Genomic DNA, 11,539 nt, shown 5'->3' with positions numbered 1-11,539 from the left:
ATTGGCACTGTTTTATCATTCTGCCTTTGTTTCATTGCCAAACAGGAAGAGAGATTCTGAAAAACTAAGAAAACATTACTTGAGAGCCAAGCAGCAAAATCAAAAATGGGTACATCAAAAAATAAAGTTTCCATCAAGAGGACCCATGAATACTGTGTTCTCCCTAAACTGTTAATCTGCAATTTACTGCAGCAAATGCAACTTCTTTCCCTTAGGTTCTCTGTACATTTCTCCAAGGACACTTCACTGATGCATTCAAAAGTGTCTGAGTGCTTTTTTATGGACTTGTTGCATTTCCTCTTATTGGAAAGATATAACTACAATATTAAGTGCCATTTAATCCTGCCCAAAAAGTATAAATGCTCTCTATTAGTCTTCCGTCTGGCTTCACAAATAATTTCATACAGTATTTCAGGTAATTTAAAATGAACTGAAAGTCTGAATTTCAAGCAACTTTAGTGGTTAGTGTAGAATATTTATTAATATCTTCCAACTGAACAGTGGCATGTACAGAATATAAAGAAAAAACATACTAATAAAAAAAATCATTTGTTCATTTAAATTATAATCTATAGTATTCAGAAATACAAAAATGTTTTAAAAAATCTTTAAAACAATCTACATTTTTTCTACAAATGACTTCTGATGAGGAGATACAGAATGTTCTTTTTATTTCATGGTCACATGGTCAGAGCTGACAGTTCACATGATGGTCAATTCATTGGTCAGAGTTGTTGAATAACGCATAGAACAGAATTCTAAATATGTTTATATAATGCAATAATGTCATGTACCAGTGTAATTAGTAAACCATATTATGATTTATACGTACCTTGGCCAAGTCCACTAGGGTGTTAGCCTGGTCATTGAGTTTCCTTTGCTCCATTTTCACACTGCGTAGTCTGGGGAAAGGACAGGGGAGGGGGGAGAGGGGTTGGGTGGGCGGGCGGGTGGGTGGGTGGATGTGGGGTGGGACGGAAGGACGGAGAGCAGCAGACAGCAGTCAGGAGAGCGCACAGACAGATTCCGAGTGGAGAGCAGTCCACATGCAAACGTTTCCAGCTCACACTGCCATACCAAACATGCACACCAAATCGGCCACGAGGCAAAAAATAAAAAAAGAAATAAATAACGGAATGAAGAAATACAACCCATCAGAGCATTCAAACATCTCACTGCTCTCTCCATCTGCTCCCACGCCCACGCAGCCCTTCTCTCTGGCGAGCTGCCAGTGTGCCACGTCAGGCAAGCCACTGCGCTCCACGCGGCTCACTCAGGGTGGGGGCAGAGGAGGTGCGATGGGGGAAGCACAGGTGAGGGACGACTGGGTGGGTACGTGGGCGCGGTGTGGTGGAGCTGACGGGAGGGTGGCAGTGAGATGGGACTGGGGGAGCCTGACTTGAGAAAAATGATAAAACTTTCTGTTTATTCTCCAACTATGTGTCTCTGTTCTGAATATGTGAAACCAGATACAATCTTGCGTGTTTGGTCAAGTTCTGTTCATCAGCAATCCAGTGCACATGTTGAAATGAAGATAAAAAATGATGACGCCACAATTAAAAAGAAATGTGCAATGTTATTTTCTCAGAAGAAATAAAATACAAATGACAGCACTTACTGAGCTTGTACAGTGACTTGTTCACAATTCTTATTTGTTGTCAGCAAGTGGTTCGGAGAAACGTTTCCAAGATTGCTTTCACATCTAGTTCCCCTGCGTAAATGCTAATCAGAGTAAGCTTGCAAAGGGCCTTTATTCATTTTTTATTCATTTGATTTCAGTCATTCACTCATGGAATTTTTTTTTTTTTTTTTTTGTCCATTAAATAAAGCATGCAAGGAAATCGGTCTCAGAATGTGGTCAATCTATTGGAGCTGTAGCTGGGGAATATAATCACGGAAAATAATTTAGGTGTAATGGTGCCTATCTTTCTTCTGTCGATTGGGATCTACCAACAAATCACGAATGGAGAGATACAGTGGATGAACTGTGTGGTGAGCGTATTTATTCTGAATGGTATTTCGGTTTAAACTACACTGTGGCTGGATTTAAATACAGCAGATCTCAATGCACTTTGCGCAGTAAAACTGGTCAAGTGTGTTTTTTTTTTAACCCTCTGTGGCTCAAAGCAAGCCTCCCTCCGGTTGAAACAGACTTAACTGTAGAGACAAACAGATTCTGATGTGAAGCAGTCCTTTCACTTGAATCAAGTGAAAAACCTTGAAGGGTCTGCTTGTTTTTCAGAAGCATTCTGTAGAGGCTGCAGTGCAGTGCAGTCAAGGCCAACACTCACAGAAGAGCCTTCAGGCTGTGTGCATAAAAGTTTAGAAGATTTGCCATTTAATATTTGTGACTCAGTCGCTGATAGATAACAAGGCATCCATTTTAGCACACAACAGAATGCTAGCTACCATATTTAGATCTGAAAGTACATCACTCACTGCCATAATGTACAGTATGTATTCAGCTACAGTAGCTAGCTGAGTTTTGTTAGGGTGTTGATGAACTGCTGATACACCCTTGTGTGTGCTTTGTATTTGTCTTTCATATTCAGACACCAGTTTCCAGGGAAACTGGCATACCATTAATTTTGACACATTATCCATCAGTACAGCGGTACACCAGCTAAAGAATAAGCACTTTGGAGGACAAAACATGGGAATCAAAGAAATATGACAATAGCCTACATGTAGGTCTTCACAGACCACCAATTATTGAGAAAATCATCCCTCTCTACATGTGATGCGGCTAACACTTGCTAAAGTAGCAAAACATTTTGGACAGTTTGGGAAAAAGTGTAACAACTGCATATTATGAAAAATTATTCACATACAATGTAAATAAACTGGGCTGCATTAAGAATGCAACCGTTCTCTTTTGTTTATGATGAATTAATTCAGTGCTGCCCATATGTGATTTGTTCTCTCAATTCATGCGATACCAGTTTTCCTGCCATAAATCCTGGTGGGCATTTTGCATACAAGTAAAATTAAAAAAGTACAGTATAATATAGTAATGTAGTAAAAATATGGCCATTGAGGTAAACAACTCTGTGGAATTGGGGTAGATATGCATAAAACTTTTTTCCCAGTTTTACATACACAAAAAAGTACTGAAAATTTAACAGACAGAAAATGCAGTTTGTATGGTTGTCAGATTAATATACTCCAAGGAGGCCCATTAGATTAATTATTCAAGAGCACAGCCATGATAAATGGACAAAACATGAAGGACAAATTAAAAGATGCTTACACTAGGGGTTTTCCACACACACGCACATGCACATGCGCGCGCACGCACACACACACACAAAATAAAATCAATGAAGGCATTTAGCTTAATGTACTAATCGTGTATACACCATCCCGGTTAGAGCCGCAGACTGGGCATGTGCTTGATGTGTCCAGCTCCTCGGTTAAAGTGGGCTGTCTAACCTTGGATGCTCTACCCACAGTTTGTCATCTTAAGTAAAGTTTGTCTGATGTTCAGAAATTATGTTGAAAATTATCTTTATACTTTATACAAAAACTGAAAATGCCTATCCCAGTAGTACTATTTTAACTGTGCAACTCTGGTGAACACCAATTGGTCATTTATGATGATAGGTATTAGCGCAATCACAAGGGGGTACAAGTCATGGGGTTGTTGCAGGCAGATACACATACTATATGTGCCAGGCAACCACTCTGGGAATGGCAAAGGCAAACAAAGAAGGGCAGAACTACAAGTATGCCTCAAAATATAAAACCAAATATCAGTAAGTCACTGACAAGCTGAAGGATTTTAGGGATCATTGCATTTTAAATTATTCAAAAAAAAAAAAAAAAAAAGAACGATTAGTTCCCAGAGTGAATAACTTCTATACCCATGGAAATGCCATGAGAAAATGCTTAATGTACAAATGTGAGACCTTATAATTGCACTCTCTGTAAAGAGGGCTGAACACTATGTATACATAGGAAGTTGTGGGCACCGTACACCTCTTACTGGTGCTGATAAAAAAGTGCACAAGGTCGTTCTCCCCCTCCCCCCACAAAAAAAAAACCAAGATGAAATGATAAAGAGCCGCTAAACTCGACATGCTCTACACCTGGGCGTGGTTTCCTTGGTGACGCTTAAAAACAGGATGAGGGCAATTAGCATTTACCCCGATTTCAATGCCTATTGAAGTGGATGTGGAAATTCTTCTGAGGAACCACTCAGGCCACGGGAGGGTTTGTTTTTCTCCTCACGGCCGGCTGATTAGCCAGAGCACAAAACCCGGAAAGGGACGCCGCCGGCGAGAAAGGGCAGGGGGAGGGGAGGCGGGAGAACACGGAGGCCACTTCAGTACGACTCCATTGTTTCTCTCCAGCGTGAGGTCAGGCCTTCCTGATTGTGGCCTTTAACACTGGGAACAAAGCCGTGCTACTGAAAGCCTTTGCCCAGGCCATTATCCATGTTGTGTGGCAGCACACGCAAATGTTACGGATTCAGGCAAAAGATGTTTAATTACTGGCAAGGCAGCTCTACACTAGCTGCACTGCAGGACTACCCCTTTCACGTCTTTGAGACGTGGGCGCCCAATACTGTACACTGATAGTTTACATAACAAAGAACCCAGCCAACACAAAATGTACTCACAATGCTACTGGAATGTTTTGTCAGAATTATAACATTGGCACTACATTGCAACAACATTGTGAGAACATTTTGTGTTAGGTAGCCGGGCAACAATCCTCTGTGACTTACAGGTAGCAAAGAAAAGTGTTTGGGTTTTTTCCTTTTCTGCTTACATGTGGCTATGAAGATAATTCAGTAAAAACAATAAGAAAAGTACACTACCATAATTTTTACCCCTCGTCTTATCCAAATTTGGAACCCCCAATAATGTTTTTGTATTCATTTTATTTATTTCTCCTTTATTTAACCAGGGTAGGCACACTGAGATTGACATCTCTTTTGCATGTGAGCCCTGGAGCCTGCAAGTCTTTGGACTGCAGGAGGAAACTGGACTACCCAGCGAAAAGCCACGTGAACATGGGGAGAACTTGCAAACTCTGCGCGGAGGACCTGACCGGCCGGGACTCGAACCCGGAACATTCTTAAACAGTGCTGGCTCGTCACACCGCTGTACAGTCAGCCAATGCCTGCCAGCCGCCTCTTCTTTTCTCAGCGCAGTTGGGCTGTGCTGTCTTTTCTTTGGAGGAGTGCTGTGCACTGTGCACAGTTAGCACAGGCAGAGCCCAGGCAGATGATTGACAGTCATGCTGAAACCCCTCTCTCCTGGGGTGATGCAGCTACCAGTTATAAGCCAGTTTGCACAGGGCTGTGGTTCACTATGCCCACATCGACAAGGCTTTAGGAGGGTAAACCACAGGGCTAAGAATAATGCATAAACAGCGCACTAGCAATTTTACTGTAAAAGCCCTTCAGTGGTCAAATCAATTGACTCACTTTATTATTAATATGCTGTCAATGTGTTGTACGTTAAACTGTCCTTTGGAATCCCTAGAGCAAAGTCATTCCCAACAGCACCCTCTCCTTTTTCCCAGGAATAATTTACAAAGGAGGTATCTGTGAGCACCTTAGTGGAAATGAATTTGTCACAGTACAAGCAAAGCCAACAGACAGAACCCCCAAATGGTTTCCAGTCTGATGAATCTGAATGGAATTTTTGAAGACATTTAAATGTAACTTCATTACAGCGGTCAGGGAACACTCTTCCCTGGATTCACCAGCTCTTCTTTCTTCCTTCCTCTCTTTCTAGTCCATTGCCCTCTCCATTGATTAAACGGTTTTACTATAGCTGTAATCTTGAAAGCATTTTGAACGCTTGAACAGACTGGAATATTGTCAGAACTTGTTTTATAATCATTGAATTTAATTGTTGCTGTCAAGCTAACAACAGTACCGCGGTTCTTACTGAAAATATTCTTTGTTGCAAAGAAATTTGGCGCAAATGTCAAAGTAAGTCTAGAGGCCCACAGGATAAGTTAATGCTGGGCAATATTTTTCACATGTGCCCCTTTTTCAGAATGAAAGCTATAGAAAGTTAATACAGAGTGTTTGTGCTAAGATGATGATGAAGATGAAGATGCTCTCATGCTGTGATCCTATTTTTACACAATCTGATCTTAAATGCGCAGGATAGGTAGTGTTCTCTGCCACTGGATCTGTGCCCCGGAGCACCATGTCATTCCACTAAAAACAGCACTTGAAAATGGACAGAGGAGGGGTGGGAAGGAGACACAAACAGATCCTCTTCCTGACCCTCCATCTGCATTTTGCCCTAATAGCCCAGGACAGATTGGACTTTGATCCTGCCACATGTTAACTGGCACCTCATGCTCTCTCTTCCGCGTTCCAGACGACTGCTGCTTCGCTCAACACACTGCAATCACCCTCTGTGCCCACAGAGCCAGTCCTGACTGAAGTGTACATTCCAGTCTGAGAGAAGCTTTAGTCCCGGGTAGGACCACGTCACTTTCCAAGCATCAGTCACCCACTCAACATCATTAATCCCAACCTGAGCAACAGCAGAGGATCATAAAAAAAGGAAAAAAAAACACGCTAGGTAAAAACACAAGCACGAAATTAAGAGAGATGTGGTACACATGACCAAAAAGGATTTTTAAAGAAAACAAAGTCGATGGCACCGTTTGATTGCGGCAATGTTGTAGAGCAGGGACGAGCATGCAGTAAACTGAGATCAGCTCTGCATGGCCAAGATGAAACGAGCTGATGCTCACTGGAGTGTGGCACCATGCCAGTGCAATTAAGAGAGAGCACATTTCTCCGCATCCATGAAGTATGCAATTACCATGCAGTAGTGTGATCGTAATACAGTGCCTCAAATTAAAACCCCTTCCCCCTACATCATTTACTGGATAATTACCCAAAAATAAGAGTATATTCCAAATGTAATTGCCCAGCCAAACACCCCCAAACCTCATTCTCCCACTGTACCATGCCTCAATGGAAGCTGTATGAGTACACAACCCAAATTCCCTCCTCCCTCCCCATCCCATCCCTTGCCCCTCCACAGTGGTTTTCACAATGAGCTCCCAAAATTCCTTGCCGGATTTGGGAGGGCTGGAACCGGTCAGCATCTTTTAAAAAAAAAAGCCAGATCTCCATAGCAGCTTGCATCTAATCCAGGCCTACGCAGGTGTGTGCTGGGTCCAACAGATAGAGTGCGTAGTATTAAGGCTGCGCCTGGACTGGAACGCTGCAGCATGACTCTACTGTACTTTTCAGGTGTGGGAGAGCATTTAATGAAATTTACGATTGTGTGCATTAGGTTAGGAATTTTTATGCAGCTCAATAAAACTGCAGTCCAAATGCATTAAATATAAATTGATGTGCTCAGCAGAACATCTAATTCTCACAGTCATGATGTAAGCGAAATGGCTTATAAGGGCCTCCAATGTGAGAGAAGGCTAAGAATCAAGCAGGGACACACAGTGAATTAAGAAACTGGGCCCTTCAACACGGTGATCGAATATGCCTGTTATATGGTTGACTGAAGGCTGTTTACGGTATAGATTTTGCCATCGTGAAAAGTATATCAATTGAGGCATGAACTGGGCTGAGGTTTTCTGATAGATTTTCATTTGAAAGCAGCAGTAGTCAAGGGGCAAGGGTGGGGCTGTCAATACAAGTTAGTATGGAGATCTGGACTAGTTTGTTGATGAATGGATTCTGGGCAAGCTGACGCATTTGAAGCTCAAAAGATGCTGTTTCATTTTTTTCCTTCAGGCACCCTGCTACCATCACATGAGTTTGTACCCTTTGGTTATTTTTTCACTCCATTCAGAGAATGGAAAGAAAAAAAATGAAAAGAGAGACAAATATCCAGATCAGCATCCAGCTTCAAACCTCATGCATGTCAATCATGTCCGGATAACATTGACAAAAGATAAAAAGTAAAGGACAAGAGGAGGGAGAGGAAGAACAGAGAAGACGCAACTTACTTCTGAGCTCTGCAGTGATCGAGCAAAACAAAGACAGAACACAGTACAAGTTTAAAAACCCACAACAACACAAAAAACAGGTCAACCATTACACCTCTCACTGCACGGTGAAAGATTTGGGGATTGGGGCAAGGTTAACTCATTAAAATTTAAATGTAGTTTTTTTTCTCTGAAGAATTGAGTGAAACCAAAAATAATAATTTATTTTAGCAAATTTATAATCTAGGTAAATGCATCGTAACAGAAGCCATGAAAGGGAGTGTTCTTGTATCTTCTTAGAGTTTCTTCTTAGAATCTGTTTTGTTGAAGACTAACATTCTTTCATGAGCAGGCTGTTCAGTTGAATTTCCTGCTTGACTGTGATGGCTAGAAGAACAAAATTACAGGTGTGGCATAGCTTCAAGCCTGCACAGCACTCGTATGGTAATTCCCTCCACTAAGTTCCCTGATTGCACAGACTTGAGGGGGAGAAGTCAGCCACAACCGCACAGGAGCAATAACAGGCAAGGCCAAAAATTTAACAGCACAGAACAAGGGCAGGAGCCAGAGATGAACTCTACAATACCTCTTGAGATAGCTCACAGCATTGTGTGTGGCTGAGTGATATATTTCAAATTCAAAAATGGGCCAAGTTAATGACAAAGCCAAACACACATCTCCCTGTGCCCTGCCACCAGATACTCATCTTACATTTAAAAGGATACGATCGTGCTGCTCCACGAATAAGTGTACACTGCACCAATAATAATATGAACAGGGTGGTGAAATTCGCAACAGTGCTCAGCATTAGTAAAGGAGCTGCAGTACAGGAGGCTGTTTGCTCATGCTACGGTACGGCAACATCGTGACTGTGTCCACGCCTCGGCCCACTCTACTTACTGGTGAATGGCCTGCAGAAACTTGCGCTGGTGTTTGCGCACCCGAGCGTGGTCGATCTTCTTCACCAACTTGGTGTGTTTGTAGATGAGCCATGTTTCCCTGAGTACATTAGCAGCCGTGTTTTTGACCTGTGGCAGAGAGAGGAAACGCACATTCACAGTCCGACCCATTTATACCATTTACATTAACTGAGGCAATGATACCAGAACGTGAAACTGAAATGGCAAGCCTAATGAAAAAGTATTGTTTCAAGAAAAAAACTTGTCACGGTATCATGTTTGTTTAAAAATGTCAGTATTATAGTTGACAGAGTGTATACACTGGTCTGCTGCAACCTGGAAATGCTGCAAAGACAACCTGGTCTCATTCCAAACTCGTCAAATATCGAGGCTTGGAAAGAAGCCCTCGGCGTCACTATACGACGCAGAAGGAGTCCATTGGCGTCACTTCTGGACATCCTAAGTATTCCAGACTTCAGTAGAAACCCTCAGAGTCTCTTTGTTGATGCTAAGGGTAAACATGTTATATTGATGTGACACCAAAGGACTCCTTCTGCATTGTATAGTGACGCCAAGGGCCTGTGCCTAAGCCTCAATATATGAAGAGTAGGAAATGAGATCACGTTGGCAAAAGAGCCTCCTTCATAAATGGCTTTCACTCACTCGTTTGCAGAGTTGCGTGTCCATCATAAAGTTGTGAACATGTTTCTCGGCCTTGGTCAACTCCAACTTCCTGGCAACCACGGCAACCACCAGGGCAGTGCAGCCCGCCCCCTAGAAGGAGAGACGGGAATATCAGTAGTTCTCTCAGCCAGGTTATTTATCTAGTGTCTCCTTAGCTGATTAGTCTGTATTTTTAATCAGTTTAATCATTTACTACACAATATTTTTCAACATGGAAACCCTCGACTAGTCCTACAGACTGTTATAAACTGAAAATAAGATGGTTCACATCAGTGCCAGTTGCTTCTCCTATTATCTATTTTGCTCCAAAATGCATAAATCTTACACATCTAGGAACACAAACTGTTGCACCTGAAAAACAGACCTACAGTACACATGGACATCTGTACCATTGTCTGGTAAAGTTTCAGGGAAGTAAAATGTATTAATATAAACCAATAACAATAGAAGCTCATTGATTGCACACTGTAATAACACAATCATGACGCATCATTATCTGTGCTTTCGACACATTATGTTACCCTGACTCTCGTTCTTATTCACTTAACTGGCATTAATGCATACGCAAGTGCAAAGATCAGTAATTCCTGATTGGGGGAGAGTACAGACCCAAGGAAGACAGCAAGTGCAAGTTGGGCAGACTCGATTGTCAACTTGTCAACTACACTATTGATCATTAAACTAAGTTATATAAACAAGAACAAAACTACACTAATGAGCATTAAATTGCACACACACAAAAAACAACAAGAGCAAAGAACCACAGGCTTTGATAAAAAAAAGATCTACATGCATCATTGCAGAACACCTCCAAAAGGGTGATAGCTGAGCTCCGGGTATTACTTTTCTTGTGCATTGTCAACAGCCTCCTTCTCCCTGCTAACCCCCTCTCTTGTGATTGCCTCTGAGTGCCCTGTGAGGGTTGTCACGGTCCCCCTCCTGCTCCTGCTACCTTCCCTGCCTCACCCTGCATGCCATCTGGATACATCCCCTCAATAATTAATCCACTCCTTCTATATCTGATTTTGCAACAGGAGGGCAAGAGGCAGCCTGCCTTTAGATCAATTTACATGGACAAACTTCCCAAAACAATAACACCAAATCATTTTGTTCTTATTGATCTATTGCCAGATTATACATTATTTTAAAGCCCTCTTTGTACTGGTACAACAAAGTTAAACATGTTAATAAATACATTGCTACCAATGAAATATGCATATATAAGCAAGTCGACTTCGAGCAGGCAGTAAGCTATTAATTAGTGGTAAATACATAATAAAAAACATATTCCTGATATGTTGGGTAGATCTGTTGTTTTGAATTAAAGCTTTGAGCATTGATGTTTATGGTTAAATAAAATGTAGGCATTTGTAGATCAATGGTGCTAATTAACAGTTTGTTCATTGTTAACAGGTATGAATATGCTTAGGTTTGCTACAAGTGTAAACATCCTTTCAAAACTGCGTCCAACTGATTTTTCAAAAGAATTTTAAAAAATGTTTTAGACAGTGGAACTTTTCACAATTACTTTGCAGGTTTATTATTTGTTTGAGCAACTTTTGAAAGTAGGCAATTTCATTTTACTATGCTTTCAGACATATAGCTGCATTCTCACAAAAATACTTTTCCATGTTTATCACACAAAAGGGCAAATGAGGAAAACATACCATGATTCCAGTTAGTAGACACACACCCTTTCCACAGTATGTATGAGGCACCATGTCTCCATAGCCAATTGAGAGGAAGGTTATAGAAATTAGCCACATAGCTCCCAGGAAGTTACTGGTGACTTCCTGTTTGTCATGATACCTGAGTAAATGAAAAGAGAGAAAGAAAAAAACACCAAATTCAGGGAAGCACAGGATTATACGTACAAGGCCTGTCAGAAGACATGGGCCCACGTCACTGACCATGACTTCAGAAGACATGGTAGAGCAGGCGGAAGACAAATAAATACTTCATGTAATTCACTCAGGAAGCACCCAAAATTAATCACCATTACTTGAAAGTGGAAGGGTAAAAAG

General features: G+C 41.5%; 1 protein-coding gene across 3 annotated transcripts in view; it reads right to left on the bottom strand.

The window, feature by feature from the left end:
* The window catches only part of kcnn1b (potassium intermediate/small conductance calcium-activated channel, subfamily N, member 1b), a 63,168-nt gene that overhangs the window by 2,744 nt on the left and 48,885 nt on the right, over positions 1–11,539 (bottom strand). For 2 of the 3 annotated variants that reach the window (XM_064331568.1, XM_064331571.1), the window contains exons 5-8: positions 11,183–11,324; positions 9,495–9,605; positions 8,833–8,960; positions 833–902 (exon numbers count right to left, since the gene is read on the bottom strand). In XM_064331568.1, the coding sequence (XP_064187638.1) occupies positions 833–902; positions 8,833–8,960; positions 9,495–9,605; positions 11,183–11,324 (451 nt within the window). Of the gene's footprint in view, positions 1–832; positions 903–8,823; positions 8,961–9,494; positions 9,606–11,182; positions 11,325–11,539 lie in introns of those variants that run through there. The other variant, XM_064331569.1, reaches the window with a different exon arrangement.

The sequence above is a fragment of the Anguilla rostrata genome, chromosome 4 (genome assembly GCF_018555375.3).
Source record: "Anguilla rostrata isolate EN2019 chromosome 4, ASM1855537v3, whole genome shotgun sequence".
Classification (NCBI taxonomy): domain Eukaryota; kingdom Metazoa; phylum Chordata; class Actinopteri; order Anguilliformes; family Anguillidae; genus Anguilla; species Anguilla rostrata.
The sequence above is the reverse complement of the archived record's forward strand: the minus strand, read 5'-3'. Positions and strand labels throughout refer to the sequence as shown.